Source organism: Odontomachus brunneus, unplaced genomic scaffold (assembly GCF_010583005.1).
Source record: "Odontomachus brunneus isolate Ranch 3 - 2012 unplaced genomic scaffold, Obru_v1 Obru_scaffold_058, whole genome shotgun sequence".
Classification (NCBI taxonomy): domain Eukaryota; kingdom Metazoa; phylum Arthropoda; class Insecta; order Hymenoptera; family Formicidae; genus Odontomachus; species Odontomachus brunneus.
This window is the reverse complement of record NW_022639508.1, coordinates 989,161-1,013,673: the sequence shown is the minus strand read 5'-3', so window position 1 is coordinate 1,013,673 and position 24,513 is coordinate 989,161. Positions and strand designations below refer to the sequence as shown.

The 24,513-nt window shown below is 42.4% G+C and overlaps 2 protein-coding genes across 2 annotated transcripts in view; one reads left to right on the top strand and one right to left on the bottom strand.

The window, feature by feature from the left end:
- Positions 1 to 7: 7 nt before the first annotated feature.
- LOC116845809 lies at positions 8 to 22,260 on the bottom strand. The gene is made up of 6 exons (XM_032818927.1): positions 21,094 to 22,260; positions 20,754 to 20,900; positions 1,266 to 2,138; positions 797 to 986; positions 461 to 538; positions 8 to 367 (listed from the first exon to the last, which is right to left on the bottom strand). Exons 3-6 carry the CDS (start codon positions 1,563 to 1,565, stop codon positions 219 to 221), a joined length of 717 nt encoding a protein of 238 aa, XP_032674818.1. The 5' UTR covers positions 1,566 to 2,138; positions 20,754 to 20,900; positions 21,094 to 22,260; the 3' UTR covers positions 8 to 218.
- The window catches only part of LOC116845808, a 35,944-nt gene continuing 24,079 nt past the window's right edge, over positions 12,649 to 24,513 (top strand). The window contains exon 1 of the mRNA XM_032818926.1: positions 12,649 to 14,750. Within this exon, the coding sequence (XP_032674817.1) occupies positions 14,583 to 14,750 (168 nt within the window). The 5' untranslated portion in view covers positions 12,649 to 14,582. The remainder of the gene's footprint in view (positions 14,751 to 24,513) is intronic.

Sequence of the window (24,513 nt, the reverse complement as noted above, 5' to 3'; positions counted from 1 at the left end):
TCTTCAAATATGCTCCAAATTTCCTCTTTATTGTGAGCCTACAAGCCACGTTTCTTAGTGAGAATAGTGTCTATCGTATTATTGTAATTATATCTAACTAAGAATCATTTGTATATCAAAGACACATTTGATTACTGAAATCTTTAAAGTATTGTGTGATAATATAACGTGCTAAGCAGTCACGCTAATGGGAACTACTGTAAAAAGATTTGTATGCGTTAAAGTCGTGTCTTGTGAGAGCTTCTGGCGATATCGAGCAATGAATGAGTTTGATCGTCTAAATTCTTATCCAAATTTATATCTGCACGTATTAGCATTATACTTGGTCTCTCCGACTTCACAGATGGGAGCCCAGCCGCGTGAACCTCTATAACATTTTGGAAAGTTCGTATTGCGAATATTCATTGCTCTAGTATCGAAAGGAATACAGAGATATTAAGAAAATATACAGAAGCCTTACTAGTGTTATCAAACATCGAAAGACTTCCTATGCCAGCGCTGTATGTGGTAACATAATCCGAACTCGCGAATGACGCTTCTGAAAAAATATTTTTTAATAATATTATCATCGTTGCAGAAAAGTATTAAATAATTCGGAGTTTAAACAAACATTTTTTAAATTATTGTTAATATAAAAGGATCCTTAATTAATTAGTGTAAAAGTATGTTATTAAAGAATCGTCCTTACACGACGCCGATCTTAGACAGCCCAACGATTTAGAAGCGATTGTAAAGTTAATTTATTGCACTTTTAAGGAAACTAATAGTTTTATAAGAATTCTCGCAATTCACTTACGTTGCATCTTAGGTAAAACCGGCATACTGCGCCTCCAATTTAAAAGATCTAGTAATTCTCTGTAGTTAATACTTCCGTCTTTGCGTAATTGCAACGTCTCTATTAACGGTGCGAGCAATTCCTCGTTTAATATACAATATTCTCTCATGATCGCGAAAACTTGATCCTCGGGTAAAACTCCGACACATTTCTTAAGACAATATGATAATGACATCATGTAGATGAACAATTGCCAATAGCATGCATCTTCGTGAAGAAATTAATTGTTAATTAAACTTCGGGATCAACTTGTCATTGCAATAAATGTAAAAAACATAACAATTGACAATTTATATATGTGTGTGTGTATATTATGTATATATTATATACATAAAATGTATGTGTGTGTATATATTATTGTGTATGCGCGCGCGCGTGTGTTGTGTATATATTTATACGTAATCATGTTGATAAATTGCTACATGTCTACCTTGTCTAGACAAGACAAGATATCTTCGATATTCTTGAACGGCACTTCGGGAATGCGTTTCTTCAGCACTCGACGAAAATGATTCAGATCTTGAAGATATCGCCACCAAAGGAGAGTCTCCTCGTTTAAATCGAAATCGCGCAAAGCGTCTGACACGTCGAACTGGTCCCTGACAGTTTTCTTGCCATGCACGACGTCTGCATAAAAGCGCGACGTTTCCGGGTCCCTCAGAAATTTATCAATCATCGTAAAAAAAATCCCTGTTTTTCTCATCAATCGTTCGATCGAAAAACTAAACATATTTCTTATTCAGTAATCTGGCGATACACAAGTCCTTCGCGTCGACTTTTATGATCCAACGTGTCGCCGTAAATTGCATCGTCACTGTAAGTCATACCGCCACTACGTCGCGAGATTAATGATCGCTCTCGCTCAAGAGCACTACCTGATACGTCCAACGGATGGTCTTGTGCGTTCTATGAAATCTGCTTGCAGACGATTAACCAACGTAACCGGCTCGTGATTGATCCACGCGAGAATTCTCATAGCTCGCGATTCCGAGTCGTGACCCTTCCGGGGCTTACCGAATCGTTGAAACTTGTCGAAGGGCTTTTTGTAACTGCAACGACAAATCCCGATTACGAATTAAGCGGCTCATACTTGAATTCACTCGAATGCGAAACGACAGTCGAAATGACTTAGTTTCACGACTATTTGCGTGTATTTTACAATAGTTTCATATTATTCACTCTCTCGTGATTTGTTCCGATGGCTCATAACGATTATGTGATTTTCGGTACAAAGAACGCGCGATATCCTCTCGCACCGCTGTGCTTCCTTCGATTTCAGACAGAACCTGTTTCATTGTCCTTTCTGTAAAAACTCAAATACAATCATAATTTTAATATCTTGAATTACGACGGGAAAGCATATGAATTTTCAATTTGTCCCTCGGCAAAATTAACTTTGGTAAATATGCAGTATAACGCTTTTATCTTCAATTTTTTTCAAACTTTGTAAATTTGTATTTTCTAACACATAGAAATGATTTCTGAAAGCGAAAATTATCGCTCATTTTTCGTTTTATGCTTTTGATTAAAGTAGAGAAAAGCATGTAATAATTAAGTTTTATAATGAAAGTTATCACTTCCCTACTTACCGACATCATTAAACATTAAAATAAAAGAAACAAGAAAATAAAAAATGAGCGACAATTTTCGCTTTCAGAAATCAATTCTACATGTTAAAAAATACAAATTTACCAAGGATTTGAAAAAATCCAAGGTGAGAGCGTTATACTGCATATTTACTCTAACTTTGAAACGTTGTCACGATGTAACTCAGGAAATTAACATTTCCTGGATTTTCTTGACTTTCAACTTTCGATTTTCAGCCCTTAGTACTAATTTAGATTCTTGGAAGAACTTTCAATAATTCACGCATTCATAAATTATTATTAACGCAATTCCCTTCAATTACCAATCCTTAATTCGGCTTACGAGATTGAAGCTCCGTGCCACAGATAATAAGAAGCCAATTCTCAATTTTCATTTCACAAGCCTAAATAAGTTTTCGATAAATCCTCGAAATATATGACTAATTGAAAATGTTACCCTCCCTCGACTAGCAGTTCTCGCTTTTCCTCAATCTTAACTTAGGTTTCTATGGAGGACCCTTCAGAGTGCACGATCAATTAAAATTATCACTTACGCGATTCCCTCGACCTCCAGACCTCGGTCCTAATTTAGATTTTCGATAAAATCTTCAGGTATGCGAGTAACCATCTAATCATTTATCGTCCTATCGGGATTCTCCCTCGAGCGCTATTATCCCTTCGCGGACGATTACAGACGCGTCTCTATTGTCGATACGCATTACACAATGCCGGGATATCGCGTAATGAAATGCCGCGGCGGTTTTGCAACGGAATGGCAGAAACGGAATATGGCCTGGCGCATGCATGCATATGCGCGACTACGACGTAACGTTATACGCGAAGGATATATCGAATGAAGTTGTTCAGCTAGTGCCGCTTTTTTGCGCGCGCGCTAATTCCCCGAGATGGATTTGCGGCGTTCGAACAAGCGACTCGATGTTGCGCGCCGTCGGGCGCGATTCGTTGTCGATTAATTACTCCATTAATTATCACGTGCTCGCATTGCGCAATAACGCAGGCAGACAGGTAGACACGTGGGCGCAGATATATTTTAAATCGGTTTTGTGTCGTTTGCATCGAAATTCGGGGATTCAATTGCAGGAGAAAAACGACGCGTTTGTTTGAAACGTTACGGAATAGAAATCGAAATTCATCGTGAAGTCGCCATGCGATTTACGCACAAGCCGATATCCTTATTATTCATCGTTACGTCGCGGGGAGGGGAAACACGCACAATTGTAACTGTTATTAACGACCGCGGGTTTGTCTGAGAGAGCAACTGACGTGCGAGCACGCTTGTTGCACCACTTTCCGAGATTTAATGTATTCTTACAGCTGCGTGTGCCGACCATGATGCAATAATATCGCTTGTTTCGCCTTGTTTTTCAGATGAAATATCGGCCCGTTAATTGCAGTAGCATGTAGCTCGCCTTGAACGAGTCCCAGCCTCTTCCCTTTAAAATGCCGCAAGATGCCTGCGAATCGAAAACCGCGAATCAACGACGCCGAGCTCGATAAAATCCGCATCGTAATTCCCGTAAAATCGTACCGGCCGACGCCGATAATGCGCCCTTATCAAGATATCAAGAGACGCTTGTATGGAAAGTTGCGAGCTTTTATGGAAAGTTTCGAACGGAACCGACCGTCACTCTTCCGAAAAAAATCTGAAAGCGCTATTCTTTTGAAAAATATAATTTCCACATTTCCATTAGATCAGTCAAAGGCACAATTAAACTTTTTAATCAATTTGACTTTCTACTTTCTAAATTTCTTGAAGTGAAATTTCGCTCGAAATTGAAAAGTGAATCTGATGTACATTTTATTTCAAAACGGTTTGGACATTTTTCTCAACATGTTTTAGAACGTGGTCAATAATGAGATAATGAAAGAATTTGTTTTTAATGATCGATTTCTAAAGATTCTTTTATTAAACCATTAGTGTACCAAATTGCATGAAAAAGAGTATTCAAATCGTTTTGAAACAAAGCGCATTCACAGAAATATATTTACTCTAATCGATTGAAACATTCACTCATAGTAAGACATTTATTCTTTGTGAAAATATTGCTATTTTTCACTCGTTTTAAGTGAAGTTCCACTCCAAAAAACTTAAGTTCGTATAATTCGGATTTAACTCCAAATAAAAATTTGAATATCTCGCATAAGACAAATTTCTAGTGTCAACTACTAATACAGCCCTTAGGTACGTACTAATAATTATTGCTTGAACCTCGCTTCAAGTAACAGATACTCAGATTTACACTCAAAGTTAGGTAAAAGCTTTTCAGCTGAATCCCGATTACAAATTATCAATGTCACACAAATCATAATTCAACCGAAAAACTTTGATTTAACTCTGAATCTGAATAGAATTTAAGTATCTCACATGAGACAAATTTCAGGTGAAAACTATGAACACAGGCCTCAAAGAATACATTCGATGGCAACAAATGATTCATTAGCCAAATAATCAACAAAAGATCATAGGCTACTGACGGTGATCATTTCATAGATGAACAATCTGCTTCGATTAAATGCGATAAAGTCAAATATAGTCAAAGTCAAGTTAGTTGAGACGAGCTATCTTATTTTGTCCGTAATTATGTCCAAAGGAGCGATCGAGTCTCTCCTTGATTCACGGTGTCGCCGTGAACGAACTCATGAATCCCGACGTGCTGTCGCCGATAACGAAACGTGTTGCACGGGAGACTACACCTGCACGAGGAAATTGGATTCATTCATCACCGAGTCCACGGCGGAACATATTGCTAATTGTCGCGTTACACGTCACAGCTTGAAGTGCTGATTCGCTCGCTCGCTCCTTTTCCGCCACTGCCAATCGTTCGCTGCATGCTCGGTGTATGATTAGTTCCTGATTGCGCTTGTTCGCTCGCTCGCCGAGCGGTAGCCATCATCGCCGAGGTCTCGTTTCTCCAAAAGGCGGTGCACCGCCAATTTTCAGCGTCGCTCGCCACCATGAGCGAGCAGGAACGAGTGAGAACGCATCAACGGCCGTGCCAACAGTATCCGCGACGCTGGCTGCAGCTGCGAGCAACGCACGTCCTCAGCAGAGTCGAGTGCGGATGCGCTCGTTGCTGGCGACGTGTTATTTCCAGAAAAGGAAATAACACGCGCCCGTGGCGCTCGAGATTACGGATAATTTGCGATACAGCGACGACGTGATTGGGTGATTGGAATCGGAGCCGCGATACGAATCTCCAGGCACAATGTGACTTTCCTTCCTGGAGAACGGTCCTCCACCACCTCTACCTTGTGCCACGGCTCTTGTACCAGCCGATATCCCATAATTGTTCTCCAGACGGGCAATTAAAGCTCACGATCCATCGATCGGCGGATGATTAGTGCCGCGCCGATGAAACTAATCGCCCCTCCGTCCTCGCCGGCTTTTTACGCGAAAGACCAAGTGAGGAGATCGCCGGAGCTCCATTGCAGGAGTTGCGATTCCGGATCGAAAGGCGAATCGCGGGTAAAAAGAAAAAGAGAGCGAGAGAGAGAGAGAGAAAGACTGGATCGCAAAGATGTGACTCTTCTTGTATTCCACCGTTTTCCGCATCACGCATAGCGCAAGAAATATAGTGGCGTCTTTATGTCACGCGTGATTATCTATTAAAACAGCCGGTTTCTTACGGCGCGACAATGGAAATAGGAACTTAAATGGACGAGCATGTGAACGGTGCGTATAATCGATTATTAACCCGGGAATAACAATATGAGCGTACTCCAAGCGATACATTTTGTCTAATAACGCTGGCAACACTAATGGGTATGGTTTCAAGTCCTAAGTAGCTTTCAGTTGAGTTTCCATCTTGGTCTTGAAGGAGTCGTTCATCTCTCCTCTCCTACTTCGTGGTCTCTCGCAGTAAGTAACAGCAACTCCGACTTACATTGATATATTCGTAACTTCGAAGTTTCAACATTTATGTAAATCTATTGTGATCACTTAGCCATGGTAATCTCTGCGATTATCACTGATCAACTTTTGTTTAGTCAAACATTCACTTTCATCACTTTTATTTCGAAACAAGAGAATAAGATTCATAAAACTCAGGTTTCCAAGTCTGAGAACTTTGACGTTTTGCTCAATAATTATTATAAGTAATAATTATAAAGCTGTGTCTGTTAATGAATAAAGTTGATATTCTGATTAGTTTTAATTGTTTGGATACGGCAAAAAGCCGAGAGTTGGAATCCTGATAACAGGCACTGTCGGAGTTGCTGAAAAAAGCTGCGAAGTACAACAATAGCTCGTACAACTTGTGATGAACGTCTCAGAAATTGAATCTTATCATTGCCAGGTTAATAAAGACTTTGTGCGCGATAAACTACTATTTATACAGACTATACTGATCCACGGTGATTTGGAACAGGCTCGCGCACTCCGCTTCGCTCAGTTCGCGTGCATTACATTTTTTTCGCATTAAAGAGGAACACGAGCGTCGCGAAAGCCTCATGTCCGAGAGCCTCATGACGAGACACGAAAGCTCACGGAGACGTGGTAGACGGTCTTGTTGTTCGTCTTGTACGTGCTAAATATTTGAGTCAGGTTGTCGTCGGCATTAAACGACGAGCAAACATCGCCGATATACCGCGGAAGAAAACGCTGCACATTTATCAAGCGCAAACAAGGCACCGTTCCGTCTGCCTGCCTCTGCCTGCCTGCCTGCCTCCGCCTGCCTACCTGCCCCGCCATCATCCCTTACAGTAAGTCGCTGCGCTCAACTAGATCGGATAATAAGTTTCTTATGACGTCGCGATAATTTAGAGAGAGAGCGAGCGGGCGATCGTAACGAAAGCAGCGACTTGTTAAAAGCATCGCTGTATCTTAACCCATTAACCCGAATATATCCTTCTCCGCATCACTTTAGTTCCGTTAAAAAAAGAAAAACAAAAATTGCAATCTGCATGAGTGCGTAAGTATCGGAACATTCTCGATATAGCCAAGAGAGAGAGAGAGAGAGAGAGAGAGAGAGAGAGAGAGAGAGAGGAGGACAAGCGTGCTCGAAGAAATCGTATCACGGTGAGGAAAGCCCGGCATCTCGGCCGACACTTGATATCTCGCCCAGCTGTGCAGTAGCAAACGGATTTTTACATTGCACGGCCTCGTGTAAAGAGAGAAGCGCTAAACGGCGAGCGCTCGAAATTCGCGCTCGTTACGTCGCCGCCTGTTCCAAGCAGCAGCTCCCAAACGCTCCGCGCGAGTGAGAGTAACAATGAACGGCAAGAATAGTGTGAAATATGTAATACAAGGTCGAATGCGCGAGAACGGCACCTACCTGCCGCATTCGTCTAACGTCGAATCGATCAAATCGCACCTGACTCTGACCCCGGAAGAGATCTCAGATATTATATTCGAAGGGAAAGGCGCCGATGATACTCGCAGAACTCTCCCGACGAGAGAAGGGAAAGTTACCTGATTTTCCTATCTAAATAGATCCTCAAAGTTGCCGAGAATACTCCGCTGTATAATCGAATCAATCAAGTAGAAGAATCCCACTTTCTGATTGATGAACCTGTCGAACGCATCCCGCGAAGCGAAGCCCGCGCCCAATCTCTCGCTTCTCTCCAAACAATCGCGTTCGACGTGACGAGGAATTCGACGAAGAAATTGGTAAAAATGCGAGAACACGAAGTAACGGCATGTACCGTAAAAATACACATCTGTCGTATGTGGAACAGCGACCGAGCTCAAACGAGCGTCCCCGCGCGAGCGAGGAGGTGACGTCCCCTTGGGAACCCCTGGGAGACAGCCGGTGTGGTCGGTCGGCGTGTGACGTAGCGCGAAACAGTGTCAGCGAGCGGGGTCGACATGTGGGTAAAACGGTAACTTACCACGGAACAATATTTGCCCGATAACCAGCCTGGAAAACGTTCTCTCCGTGCGTGCTAATGGATTTAGCGGCGAGATCACGTGTCCGTTCACCGAGCGTGCGTGCGTGGTTCACGCATGCCACACGAAGGCAGTACACGCGGGATCTCTGTTTGCCGTGTGCGCCTTGGTTTCGCCGATGGCGCATTGATCAATGAGATTTTTATTCACACGAGAGCGAAAAAAGCGACGAGTTACCGTACACAGCCGATCGTCCGTTTGCCTCGCCGTGAGACAGATCGATCGATCGTTTAATCGGTCGATCGGCTATCACCTTTATGAATTTCGCAGATCCGCGGCAACCCAACGACGATCGTTTTTCTTGTCTGCGGATTTATCGCGGGTATATCTCTTGTTTCGTAAACGACGGACGATCGATCGTGAAGACGAGAAGTAACAATTTCAGGGAGAGAGAGAGGGCTATTCGCGCACGCTGAACACATAGCAGAGGTATTTAAAACACATTTGTACATTTCACGACTGTTCCGTTATAACGTGTCGTGTTCGTAGGGTCATTGTGCGAATTGGAGACGATCGGAAAGCAGAATCATCAACTCGTCTATCATCCTCTGTCACGTGTTAATTCACGGGCTCGACCACATCAATTTGGCGCTCTATGAAAAATGCGTGTGGATATGCGGTCGGAAGTGTCGCTTTGCTATTTCGCGATCATTAGCAGCATCGAATTGGTAATGATGAAGCGCGATAACGGCACTCTATTCTATTCTTTTGAAACGACTTGTTCGCGAAATTTTCGAATCAATTACAGAACTGAATTAATCACGGCAAAATTTTAAAAACGACATTTGTTCCGGATTCAACGGTTTTGCGCGAGACACGTCTTCTTCTAAAAAGAGAGAGAATCGCTTGCAAAACACTCTATGACAATCTTCCACGTGGAGAGAATTTTATGGTAAAAATTATTATAAGAAATTTGTAAGCAAGAACTAGATGACATTCTGCAGTAATTTATTATCCTTTATTATTATTATTATTATTTTCTAAATGTCAATCCTAAATAAATCAAATAAATAAATTAAATTTAAATTCAAATTAAATTTGAAACCCAAAAACATCTAAACAACATATGTAGTATTTATATTTTAGAAAGTGAAATGTACTATCAAAAAATTTACTACATTTACAATGAAATTTATTATCATCTATAATGTATAAACTAGAATGTCTGTTTGTTTATCTATACGTCTTCTATAAACTTCCAAACCTTTTGATCGATGTAGACCAAATTTTGCATAGTTGTTCTTTAGGACCATAAATATAAGTTACCACGAAACCTGGACGCCCTACTCGTTTCCCGTGATTTCCCTTTGACACACACACTTTTTAATAACCTGGACAATGCTGGGTAGTTTAAGCTAGTTTACTCAAATATATTCCTTAGCAAGAAATTTACTATGTTACTTAACAAGGTAGACGGTCTATTTCTGCACTACTAGAAGCATAATAAAATTGGAACATAATAAAATTAGAAAGAATTTATATAAAACAAGAAAATTATAAATTCCTCTCCGCGTACAGCTCCGTGTATAACTGATAAAACTTAAAAACATTTCAGTTTGATAGATCATACTTTAAATACCTCACATGTTACTCTCGTACGCATAAAATTATGATTTGCGAGTATCAGGAGTATCATTGCCGTCTTTTACGCACAAATGTAACGGCATACTTAGCCACAGTCGCACAGGTGGCTCCACATCAAAGGCCGATTTAGTCACATAAAATTTCACCAAGGGCGATTCTCTCCGGAACTCATCAATCAGATAAGCGCGATCCCGAATGTATCTCGGGGGACTTTAATGGATATAAATTCCGCGCAGCCGAGCGTGTAACTACCGGTGTGAAGAAAAATGTCGCGTCCATAAATGCGAAAGGGCCGCATCATAATTCGATCATCACGATACGTGCTCGTAAAATGCTTTTCTTCGCGTCGCGAGCGTCATTCGTTATCGTCGCTCGTTCGCGGGCATCACGTAATTTTAGAATCAAGGAAACTGGGCTAATGATATCCAACGACATGTCATTCCTATCTTAGACACTCCCTACTAATTCGGTGCCGCGTCGATTTACATTCGTCTACGCGCAGATAAGATGCCGCGCGTATCACGATATCTCGCGCAGAAATTCCGCGTCGCGCGATCACGCGGCGAATATTGTAAAATTCCCATGCGGAAATACAACGGGCGTAAGACGATAAAATTAGACAGCTTGACGCGCTACCGACTTCAATGCACCGTTAAATCCTTCAATTTTCAACGGATTTACAAGTTCGATGAATGTAATTTGGCAGCAAAGCAAATCAGCGGATCTCTAGATCCGTAGCGCGACACGATCTAATGGGCGGCCAGTAAAAAGTTAATGCGCACCTCGCGGTAATTTAGGTCTCAAACTTTTTCGTTAGAGAACCTCGGATCGCCTGCCAGATTGCTCTTGTAAAAGCGCGGGAACGGAGCGAAACCTCTAATTCGATAACACGTTTGAACATACGTGAGTATTGGTAAATCAGTAGTTCAGATTTAAATTCGTCGGGCGGCTTTGAGCCATTATTGGGGAATTAATTATATACAACATATTCCCAGAGGCACGCTACGAGACGTGATTGCCACATTCGGGCAGATAGATAAAAGCGAGGTGTGTAACGACTAACTCTCAGCTTCGTTGCGGATCGTAGGAAATCTTGCGGCCTTACACGTGACTTTGCGCGCGCGCGCGCACCGACTACTTTCTGGAATTTTTCCTACGGCTCTTGCATATCGACGCAAATGCACACAAACGACCTTCGAAACACGATTGGAAATATGAAATATTTTAACGCAAAAATTGGCGTGCGGGATAAGTTCTTCTAGCTTCGCTTTGTAGCTCCCTAAACTTCTTCTTAGGAAATGTTTTAATTGTCAATCGCGTTTTTTGACTTCTCGAACTCTGACTTTCGTTTGCTAATTATCTTAGAGAGTTTTCCCACATTTTTCATTATGGAAAACAATTACACGAATACTTCCACGCGATGAATGGGCTGTCAGTGGCGCGGCCGCGGAAAATCGCGATCTTGCGATCGCCTAGCGTCCGTTCCCTCGACGTTCATGTTCTCTTATTATGCCATGCCGGCGATTATGAACGTAAAGCGCTAACGATTATCCGCTTAACTCACTGACAGCTGACATTAGCACACGAATTCCCGCGCGAAGCAGCCAGTTCTCGCGAGTTGCTTTTGATACTCCCCGTTCTATCTGCCTTCACCTTTCTACGAGTGATAGGACCACGGCCTGCACACGCCACTCCAAAGCTGTGCTCGGCTAGAAACATACTTTGGCTCTCGGGAGACGTCGAATTGATCTTTTTACGGAGAAGTCACCGTTCGTACAATCGTGCGCGCGAATGTGATCGTAAAGCAATTTCGTCGGGAACGCGGCGAGAGCTGCTTTCAGTGCGCATCGATGGCCGAAAGGTGGGCAGCGCAATTTTACGGTGATTCTAAGCGCGGAATAAGGATAATAAGCATCACGCTTCTGTGGTGCACACAGCAATCGTCCGATGGATTTGGCCCCCGAAGGGATGCACGTATGGTGCCATAAAACGTTCTACGAGATACACTTGAATCGCTCTGTATCAGAATTGGAACGTCAGGCAATACACGGCGCAGATATATTTCCGTGCTTCGCGCAGCAATTAATTTTAATGTCGGGTCGACCGACATCTCGGCGACCCAATTGTCCGCGCGGCTCTTCAAAAATCGATCAGAATCAGGTCGCATGCGAGCCACGATGAATCCCATCCGTGTCTACATTCCCCGTCATTGAAGTTATTCGCGATTCGTTCCCGTCCGCGGATTTTCCAACTCATGGATACTGCCGTCGCTGCGAGAGAGGAGCGCCGAGAGATGCGCTTCGCGTTCTGATTTCTCGCAATCTCTTCGTTCACCATCGATCATTACGGCACAAACTGCTGCTTCGATTATCGCCTTCGAGATGGAATTGACGGACGCCCAGGACGCGCGTTTCGGAAATTTAAACGAGCGCCCGTGGAGAAGAACATCATCATCGCAGCGGGCCCGCGGCCATTTTACGACAATTAAAGATACCGTCGCTAACGAACACGTCCGCCGGGAGTACGCAGTGGTACAGAAATACGTGGATGCGTGCATACGGTGGACGCGAGAGTACACACAGGTGACTCTCCTCGAGAAGGAGAGAGAGAGAGAGAGAGAGAAAGAGAGAGAGAGAGGGGGGAGGAAGGGATAGAGCAGCGACATGGGAGGAGTTCCCTGCGAATGCTCTCTCCGTCTGCGGAGAGACCACTCTCGGTGGCAGAGGTGGTCTCTGCTCACCTGAGCGTTTCAGGTGGCAGTCGCCCTGCTGAGTCGCTCAGCGACGGGTTCTCCTCGTGAGCGCCGCGAGAGCGCGATTCGCCCAGCCTCCTCCGCGCCGTTGCACGGCGAGAGCAGAGAGCAAGACTTCGACCGTGAGAGAGAGAGAGAGGGAGAAATTTGGACAGGAAAAATCGCAGTTCCCATCTGCGACAACAACAACAACAACAACTACCTCCCGAATTCTCCTCCGTAGATCGTGTCGGTCTTCCGAATGAATGCCACCACGAAGACGTTCAATCTCGTCTAATTGCTGAGTCCTGTTGGCAGGACGACTTCATTTCGCGCGCGAGAGAAAGAGAGAAGTCGATCGACCGGATTGCCCGAGTCGGATTATTTTAAGCGGGTACCGGTTGACAGATCGGGCCGACTCGATTGGGAGAATGATTTTCGGTGGGACGACGGTAGATTAGAAACAGAGAGAAACGTAGTTGCGGATTCCTGCTGATTGAAGAAACGGGAGATTTTTGGTGAAGCAATCTCGGTTAATTAATTATTCACGCTGACCAGTGCGACCTGTTCGAGAGAAGGATCTACTTACGATTTCTCGCCGGGGTATCTTTTATTGTCTTTTGAGGCTTCGGACAATCCTTACTATCGAGACCCTTGTGAATGGGACGTTTCGCACGATGGACCACGCTGATATAATATGATCAGCGCGTAACACGCGTGGCGCGACCGCGTATCGTAACGTAACCTCACGTAATGGGAAGTAACGAGAGGTCGTCCCGCAACGCTTTCTGATCGTGATTTCAGAGGATCCACGCGCGAAGAAAGTGAACGATTTCGAGATTCAGCCGGCGATAATCGAGCAGTTCTCGTTGGCGAGGAAAAGCAATCGTTACCGCTTATTAAATGAGAAACAAGGCGATCTCAACGGCCGATCTATAGACAAGCGTGCGCGCCGCTCGCGCGGGACGTATAAATTTGTCGTGAAATCGACTCGTCCGACGGCATTCTGACGGAATTATCGAGGTATCGCGTAATAACGAGCGACACGAGGCTGCGGTAAACGCGGCTGCAAAAGGCGCTCGCGCACGGCTAGCCGCGAGCGCGAGGAAAAAGCCAGTCGGGACTTACAGGCCTCGAAGCCACAATGACGACGAAGAAAGTGTCGTCAATCAACGAGAAGAAGATTCTTATAAAGGAGAGTCTGCGGTGGACATGACAAGAACGTGCATACGGTCGCTCGTTAACCAACGAGAAAAGGGAATCGGCGCCGCGGTGAATCCGAGGGAATCTCAAGCTTCTACCTGGCTTCTATTCGAGTGCGCGTCACTTGGTTCAACGGCAAGCACGATAAGAAGCGCGACGAGGCCAATTAATTAATTTGCACGAGATCCCCTCCCCCCCTGAGCAAGACAATCTACACTCCAACTCGCGTGCGCGCGCGTCTGGTAGAATGTGAATTAAAAGGGATATCGAGAGGAGAGAACGCGGTCGCGGCCGTAAATCTCGCGCCCGATCAAAGTGACAGCGGAAGCCAACACTGTTATCGCGGGTAATTGTGCCAATAATCACGCGGTCATAATTCAACGCCGCGAGACAGCCCAACACAGGTGTCACCGGCAATCGTGCGACCGACCAGTCGATCAAACGAACGATCGATCACGTGTTAAAAATCCGCGCGCGAACCGCATCGCGGAATTCGACACGTCGCCAGGAACACTTTTTCACGTCTCTCTCTCTCTCTCTCTCTCTCTCTCTTTTTTCTCACGGGGACACGATAGGTCGCCGATAGGACTTAAAAAGTCAACGATGGCCGATCCGTGCTAAATGTCACGCGCGGAATCACGAATCTCGTCCAAGTGTCGCGAAGTCGCTCTCGAGTGCCGAGTGAACTGCTAATGAGCGATCGTTAATCACACGCATACCGCACGCAAGTGGAACATGATGGGAGAGGTGATTCGTGTTTCCGGCAGGGCGGCGGACGTCGGGGACTTCCTCAAGGAGGCCATGCTGTCGCAGCGATTCGCCGACGTGGCCCTATGCTGCCCTGGAGGTCAAAGGTTCCTCGCGCATCGCCTGGTCCTGTCCGCCGCGAGTCCTTACTTACAGGTCGGTATTTCGAAAATTTCTGTCACAGAGAAAAATATTAACGATTCTCTCTCCTCCTCTCCCCTTTCTCTCTTTCCCTCTCTTGATAAAAGAAGAAAAGGGAAGAGAGAAAGAAAGAGGAAGAAATTGTAAAGTAATCGGAAGTTGCTTTCTACCCCGAAAAGAGCAATTTAAAATTATTATTAATACACACACTCTCTCTCCCTTCTTTCCCTCTGTCCCTCTTTTCTCGGAAACCAGCTTAACTCGGTTCTCGGTTAACTACTTTCCTCTTCAAAGTTGTTCAGTTACTTTAAACTGATAATTCAATGGCACTATTTAACGGAACAAGTCGTAAATAAACCCGAGCTGTAATGGTAAATACCGATTTTTCATTTTTAAGTGCTCACCGATAAAGTCGATAAAGCGACCATTAAAATTGCAAAAGTTAGATTGGGTTGTAATAAATGGCAATATAAATATATACCAAATCGTACGTATTATATTATTAGCACAAATATTGTTCATAAAGTATTCCACAAATACGAAAAGCAATTTACGGAGAAAGGATAACGGCAGCCATTCACGTCTCGATCCATTGCACCGTCCCGGATTTGTGCGTGATTTATTAAAAATTATACGTTCCTTTTTATGATTTTACTAATAATTATAAAGTACATTCGTTACGGTTGAAAAGAGTTTGCGGAGTCTTCCGGCCTTGTCTAACTATACAATAAAAGGCGTAATAAAAAAAAAAAAAGATGGCGTGGCTCGCATAGCTGCTTAATTAGTGGTTTAGTTGCCGGATAACAGACCGAGTTGTGTTAATCCCGCTAAACTCGAATGCAAGCGCGTCTCTCGCGACGGACGCGTCTCGTCTCCTCCGTTGCGCTCCACTCGCGCAATCAACGCGAAACCGATTGTATGCGCGCGCTGACGAGTGCGTTTAATGCCGCCGAATTATGTCACACGGAAATAAAGATAATGCGATATCGCAACTTGCACCGGCGCGAGCGCGAGGTTTCCTTCAAAGCGGCGTTACGATGCACGTTGCGCCGCCGCGACCTCGCCGAGCAAGGAGTTGCGCGATCGTTAAACTATTGCGCCATTGCGGATTGGAACACGAGCGCAAAATTAACGAGACGAGGCTGCGCACAGCGCACAGGTAACGCGGCGTCGAGGATTATTAACGTGCGTAGGGCGTACGCCGGCACCTGCCTTTCGATATCGCGCGCTCCCCGAGGCCGATCCTCCTCCTAGAGAGTCGTAATCGTGCCAACGGAAAACACGCGTCTCTTCTCGCCCCTCGTGAGTTTCGTCTCGTTTCAGTTACACCAGAATGCGACCGCAACGAAACCGGAGACCCAACGTCAAAAGGCGAAGGACTGCAATTTTGATTCTGCACAAATTCTCTCTTTCTCTCTCTTTCTCTCGGAACAAGACGAGCGAATTCAACGCATATCTCGGGTATCAGAAGCAAGATCTGTCGCTATCTTTGATATTCCCGAAAGGAAAACTCGCGAATGTAAATTTCTCCCGACACCTGGACTCCTGACGCGCGCGCTCCAACTTTCAAACGATCCTCCGACGCGTTTTGGCGACATAAAATATTTACGAAGCGCAGTTTTACGTGAGTAGAATCTGGTTGCGAAAGAAAAGCCGGGGAAACAAATTCCGACGCACCCGGACAATTACAAAGTAATGTCGCGTGAGCGACGTGAAAATTGTCAATTATGTGCGTAGCCTCGCGATTCGCGTGACACGAATTACGCTTTCTAATCTACGTCAAGTAGAATGTCGAAAAGAAGTATTTCTCGTGTTTCAGCAGCGACTCGAAATTGCACATCGAAATAACTGGCTCGCTCTCTCCCCTCGATAGCACCTTTCAAAAACTCAATGCATTTCGCTCGATTGATGGAACCGGATTGAAGAGAATGAAAATATTTGCAACCACACATTTCCACGCGTGTAACGCGTTCAAGTAGCGTCAGTACGGATCGCTCGAGTCGGAAGCAAGAAAACACTATCGTCGTGTCGCGTCAGCGACGTCTTTCTGGTTTTTCACCGTTCTAAATCGCGAAAAAAGCGGTTCGCGCCGTAAAAGGCTCCCCTTCTCGCTGTGACATATACGGTAACCCTGACTTCGATCGCCCACGGAATCGCAGATCTTCGATGAAGTTGCGCTTCGCGCACCTCGCATTCCTGGACAATGTCAGCCAGCCCTTTTGCGGTCGTTGAAAAGCACAGCGGAGGATCGTTCGACTCCTCGCGGCGCATCGTCCCGGTACTGCCATTCGCGGCGCGCGTATTCCTGGCAACTCGATTTATCACCATCTGACCCAGTGTACCCGCTTCGTCCGCGACATTACCATTTTCCCCATTTCTCTTTGCGCATCCCGCCGTGCGCGCCGCAGAAACAAAGAAATAACCGAATTCCACACGCGTCGCCCCGCGCTATAAACGCGGAAGGAATTGTCGTGCTCGTTGCTAAAATCTAGAAGCAGACGCTCTAAGACGCGCACCCAAAAAAATATAACATCATTCTTAGCGGTATCCTTTTGGCCTCAAACTTCAGATTCTTTTGAAGTCAAAAGGAAAATATTCTCGCACTCGAGAAAGCTTCTAACTGCAAACTGCTATTTCCTGCAACCCCATATTCTAAACCAAAATTTTATTGAAAGAATATTTCTCTTCTGATGAAAGCTGTGCTTAGAATATTTCCCTTTTGGTTTTGGAAGAATACGCTTGAGGCTATATACGCGTGAAGAAACTTTTGTAATAAAAATTACGTTTAAAAAATAGATTTTTTTTTACAAAATTAATTACCTTAGTAATAGTAAATCTGAGATTTTACCGAATATATCGAGAGATCCCTCACTAAAAACTATTGATAGTCGTTACTTGAGATTTACTTCGGATAAAATATCCCAACTTAAATTTAGCGTCAGCTTTGAATTTTTCAGCTGAATATCACGATTACAAGCAAATTTCATATGGTTCAATCATAAAGTTCAGATACAACTCTGAATTTAGATTTGAGTATCTTACGTAAGACAAGTTTCATGGAGCGACTATTAATATGGACTTTAAAACACAGAAAATTGTGAAAATTCTTTTCTACTGTAATAAAATTTAGCTATTTTTTATTATGACACAAAACATTAAAAATAATTACAATTATCTTGTAATATAATTAAACGTGTAACATTCTTTTTATAAAAATATATAGCACAATTTCGATCATAATCTCTATATAGTCCGAGATAACAAAAATTTTGTTGTAATTTTTACTACAATATCTTCTCCACCTATAAGAAGATTTCGCTAAAAATGAGGTTAAATTTTTTTATTTTGATGTGGAATACGTCACACAAATGTATTTCAGATTACATTCGAACGAATTTTGAGAATGTTTCTTAGCTAATTATAAGCCACGTAGCTTAATTAATCAGGAACGCAAGGAATCATAAAGAACTGATATTTAGCTTTACAAAGTAACTCACTGCGATGTTTTACACACTTAGTGATTTATGTCGAGCAAAAAATCGCGAAGAAATACGAGAAGGCAAATATCTGTTATTACACATCTACGATTCGACTTCGATCTTCGAAGTCTATAACTCTTACTTCGACTATGAAGTAAACTTCACGAATATTGTCACAGACACGTAACACAGCACGACGGTGTAGCAAAAATGCAGCTGCTGCTCTAATTAGCGCGAATAATTCGATTAGCTGCGGGCTCACAACTGATTTATTACATTTAAATATCGTGCGCGCACGCGGTCTCCAAAAGCCTAGATTGCCAACGATAGCGCGCACCATCGATAAAAATAACGAAGCGCGTTATACCGGGACGGGCCTTGCTCTCATTTAAAAACTGTGATCGGAGAGAGACGAAATAACAGATCTCCCGGCATTAATTAGTCGAACGGGTATCGTGAAATCGCAGAAAGAGTCCCGAGTGCCGAACGGTCTCGTCCTCCTTGCGAAACACGTTGCGCGATTTGTGAACTTGATTGCGCGCGGATTGCGCCACCGACTCTTTACGTTTCGCTTTTTCATCTCGACAAGCGTGGAAAACGTGCTCTAATTAGCGCGCGAATGATACAATTAGACATGCGGCGCTGATCCTTGTAGCAGCCGCCAGTGAGAAAGTATATCGTCCCGATGAAAAGCGGCGTGTGCGTCATGATACATACATTGCATTTATTTTGCGCGGGGAAATTTTACGGACACGTAACGAATTCTAATACATGATATATTGCACGCCGTGCGATGTGAAGGAGGTTAAACGGAGAGACACTTAGTGACCCGCAATGGATACAATGTAAAATCAGATTTACACGACGACGTGATAGTTATACATTCGCGTGTATCTCCGTCGCGCTAGTCAGGCAGAAAATTACGCAGGATTTTTATACCGGCAATCGAACCCTAATAAAAACGGAATATTCAAAAGCCAGAAAATTGGGGCTGGACACGGAATTGGTGGAACATGTTATGACTTAACGTGATGGGTATGTGCTCCGCTCGTTCCTGCCCTCGTGGCACTTTACGAGCTTTTTATGGCTTCTCGCGCTCTAACATTTACGGCATTGTGTATACTTTCGGTTAATCAGAGAGACCGTTCCTCTTCGCGCCCTCTCTTTCCTCCCCATATTCGCTAATGCCGATAATAATCGACGTCGCTTTCTTCCGTCCATAAACATTCGCGGTTAAAAGAAATTCTCGGGATCAGGTCTCCTCTTGCCGTTGAGGAAACGAAATCAGAAATAAAGTCGACGCTCGAATTATTCCATAATGAACGAATAAAAGTATCGATAAAATGTACGCTATCAATTTCACGGATTTTATTCCGAGCGTTTCTAGACGCATCGGCTAAAATCACTCGAAAAAAAGAAAAAAGAAATATCGTACGCATATTCTCATGTCGTATAGAGAACACACGAGCGTATAATTATCAGAGATAATAAGAGAAGTTTTGATTTACTTGATTTTAAGTTATGACCTCGTGAGAACGTAAAGTTCAAGAAACCAGATCCTTTCCGGGTAACATGAAGCAATAACGAGCAATTACTTTTAACGGCTGCTAACAAGAAGTACCCGAGTCGAAATTTTGTTTCTATATTGACCCTGCAGATTTCATCGAACTCGAAGGGTCAGTGAAGAATCTCCAGAAATAATAATAATATAATACTATAATATATATATAATATATATATACTATAATATATATAATATAATATATATATATATACTATAATATATATATAATACTATACAAATAATAATATACAAAGACTACTGTCCTACCTGGATGATGCGGCAAATAGTTATTAACAGTCACTTATTGTTATGTTGAGTCTTCAAGAAAGACTCACATTTCAGAATTATTTAATATTTGATTATCTCAATATTCTACTTACATTTAATCTTTCTCAATTTCAGTCTTAGTAATGTATATAAATTATATAATTTACTTAGATACAAAAAAAATATGTGTGGGGATGAGAGATAATTAGATAATAAATAATCTAATAAGAATGAAAGGATTAAGAATTAATAAATAATGTTGACTCTCTTCTTCTCTTTTCTCGTCGTTGAAAGTCCCGATGGGACTTGCAGCTCTTAAAAAAGCTGATGAGAAAAGCTGCAAAGATAACAGTTAGGTATACGTATCCAATAATGCTACTTATCAGAGATACAAATTTGACAGAGATTCAAATTTGGATCCGGTACAACAAGGCCAAACAAAAACGAAAGAAAAAACATTGATAGATATCAACCGGATTGACTCGCGGCTCAAGAAACATTATTAGACGTAAAAAACGAGATTTAGATTAGATTCTAAAGCCGGTATTCATAGCTGTAAATCACTTATTATCTCTGATTGAGGGTGTGATTAATTATAAACTTTCATCGCCATTAATCAACCGCTTTAATTAATATCTGTGATATGAAACAAGTACAAGTTGGCGAATAATCAGTGATTCATGAAGCCATAATTAAGTAATAATGTACCATGAATGCCGGCCTAAATTGTGATTCCAGTGTCTCTTTAATCTTGATATGTGTTCGTTAAAAACTCAAAAATCCTGCATAATAAGTGACTTGGCATATCTTAGAAATATATGATGTGGTGCTGCCTGCGTCCTGGTATCCCGTGTTCTGCACGGAAAAAAAGGTTTGATTGAATTAACTAAATATCTAGTCGAATATGAACGATCTAGAAATCCCGACTGAAGTAAGCCGAATTCTATTTAAGCTAACAAGATTTTTGGTTGACTTAAATAGGATTCGGGTTACTTCAATAGGAATTTCTAGATCGTTCATATTCGACCAGATATTTGGTTAATTCAACCTTTTTTTCCGTGTGCGTCTCGATTCCTTCGTCCTATTCCCGACTGCTTCGTCATAGTCCTCCGGAAACTCCCTCGTGGCATTGACACTGATAACACTAGCACTGTTATTCGTAGATACAATTCGACCGGAGAAACGCGTGTTAATTAATGCGCAATGCCGACGAGAATACGAATGAATATTTTAAAGAGCGATGAGAACGATACGCAACTCGACGATACACGGCGCTCGCGTGTCGCGAATGTGTGTCGTTCGTCGACTCGAAACATAATAACGCGGTCTCACAGCCAAGTCTATAACACCTGAGAGTATCAAAACAATCGGGAAGAAGGGCAAAAACTATCGAGCCCGATAATGAGGCGCACGTAATTTCAGCAATCACAACAAACCGCGCCTCCAAAACATATTATGCGATAGTTCCCGTCTTGAATTTACCAACGTCTTCTCATCGTGTTCGTTTAAACCGCCACTTTGTTATTGTTGTTGTACCGAAATTTTAAATCTCTATCAGTGCACAGCCTTATTGTGTGGACACACAACTGCTGCCTTTGTCCGTACAATTCTTTTCTTTGGAGCTCTTTTGAGAATTTCCAAATATTATCGAAATGTTCAATTGAAGTAAAAAAAAATATGATAAGGAAATTATGGAAAAATAAAGCCTACTGATTTGTTCATCCATTAATCCCATTTTTAGCCGTATTAATTAGAATATTCTAAAAACAAATTCATTTCTGATCCTTGGCAATCTTCAAAAAAGTTCAAAAGAACGTGAATAGCATGAAGTTCCGAGAACTAGAGTCCGCCGTTTTATTTCCCCATTAATCCCAATTTTTTAACCATATTAATTTGAATATTTTAAAAGCAAATTTCCTTCCTCCTCTTTTTCACATTCCTTGGCTGTTTCAAAATACAGTTTAACAGAGCGGATAACAAAGTTTTAATTTTCACCTAAATGTATCTTATCTATCTAATTAAGCTGTTTATTACAAAGGAAAAAGTTTAATCCAATTGCTCGGTTACTTTATAGTACCATAGGATCGTGATAAATATACATTAAAAAAAACCAGGCTACGCAATTGATTCAATGATACACAGCTTGTGCGCGCACAGACATCACGTACGCGTCTCGGCAAACGTGTAATTTAAGAATTCGCGGTTTATTTTTAGAAGGCGCCCCGATAGAAACAAAAAGCCTTAAACGTTGCGTGATGAGAAGTTATAGCTTTCTGCAGTGAGCAGATTATAGCGTACTCGCGCGCTTTTTGCAAGCGTACCGCACGAGAAGACTATTTCTCCTGTGGCCGGGCCATCATTAGGATGCCGACGCAGCACGAGATCACGTATTCATTGCTTAATTAAGATTATCGTAACTTGAAAGGGAGCGACCGTCGATATTTCACGTCAGCGTGCATTGCTCACGTCAATCGAAATAGCAATGTCGACACGTGTACGTGTACTCGTGATCCTAAAACGACTTTCTGGCGTATTTGCATGCTCTTACGTCGTCGATGACCCGAACAGTTTGTACACCCGCGTGTCCCAGAACTGTCGCGCGTTCCTCTCGATCCCAGATAACTAGAGAATTTAACGTGTAATCGCGCAGAGGCGCAAAGAGAGCGAAAAAGAGAGAACAAGAAAGAGAAAAAGAGAGCGAGAAAGAGAGAGAGAGAGAGAAAGATTCTAACGATAGTACATAATAACAAAATCCAAACCTACCCGTTACTTAAAAGACGACAGGTTCCGCTTAATTTCTGAGTAAGTCGATTATTCAAGTTTCGGTCATACAAAAAGGCAAATCGAGGTTGTTTCTTAAGATGGAGACAAACCCGCACACATCGGGAATCGGGTAAGATCGGCAAGCTCGTGCATTCGGCACTCGCATTAATAACTAAGTTTTCGATAATAAACGCGCGGCTATTAACCGCGACACACATTGAGGGAACAAGATAACGGACAGAAGTCGCCGCAATAACATACCGACGGGCTTTTAAGCGCGTCTACATATCGTATCCACTTGTTTCGGGAATTGCTAATTAATAGCGGTCGGAATAGAATTCACCAAGAAACAAATTAGACGTCCAACAGGTCAGCCGGAAGAATGAAAGCCGAATAATGTATAAAAAAAAGAAGCTTTAAATTTCGCTTGTCTTTTTCCTTTTAAAATCACAAAGCCGATTTGCGTTTCATTCGAAATAAGAGCTTTATCGAAAAGATCTCAAGTTTGAGTCTACACTGAGAAAACAAAATGATTGATCCAAGTAAAATTACAGTTACTTTTGAATATTTTTTGTAATAAAATAATAATGTAACATATCTGTAAAGTTATTAAGAATATTATTATTATTAAGTAAAGTTTAATAAAAAACTAGTTTTTTTACTATAATTTATTTCTCCATGTGCATAATTATAATTAAAAATATCAAATGTTTTTTGCTCAGTGTATAAATCGAATTCAAGTCTACCGTGCCGTCTCAATGGAGACTCGACATCAGCACCTGTTACCAGTGCCATGTTTATTACTTACTTCAAAGATACATTGGGATACACGTGTGTAAATTACGGGCGACACGCGAGTAATGATGCCGGATGTGCGTTACGATAATTATGCATTGGGCGGTGTGTAATAAACACGTAGGTGCTTGTCCTTTGGTTCCGAGAGAGCTTTGCCTACGTGACACGCGCAATGTATTAGTAGTTAATGGAAAGAACTAAAAGCGAATGATGGCGATTTTACTCGTTAGAAGATGGACAAGAAACAACGATTATCTCAAAGACCGTACGAATAATGTACTACTAACCCCGGCTAGAATAACGGATTATCAGCTCGAACTTCTTTCTCTCAAGGACAAGCTCAGGGAATCTCGAGCGTGATCGTACAACGGATCTTTCTTAATTCCAGAATTCTCGTTTCCACGTTCTCATAGTAATTGACTATCCTTCCATTTCACATGCGCTATTTATATTTTAGGAACAGAAGTATGCTATTGAAGAATTCGCTGTACTTCCAGCGAAACCTGCTGATTCTTAACAAAAAAAAACTTCACTGACAGTGTGCTTTCACACACACACATAGTACAAGAGATACGTAATAATGTTGAAAAGAATTTCTATAAAAAAAAAAAAAGAAAATTATGAAATTCCTTTCGCATGCAAATGTATGTAGCTTAAACACACCTGGAAGCGTATCACAACGCGATAAGTTTTCGAGTGAAAGTTTTGGAAGAAATATACATGTATGCAAAACAGAAAATAGCCAGATAAATATACAAGAATAAATAACGCAAGATAAACGGGGAAAGATTATGTCATCTTTTCACTAACTCTTGCGAAAGAGGGGACTCTTTCTTCACTTTTTTGTGACCGAAAAGAAGCGACCGAAAAGAAGCGAGTTTCCTTCTGAACGATTAAATCTCTATCAAAG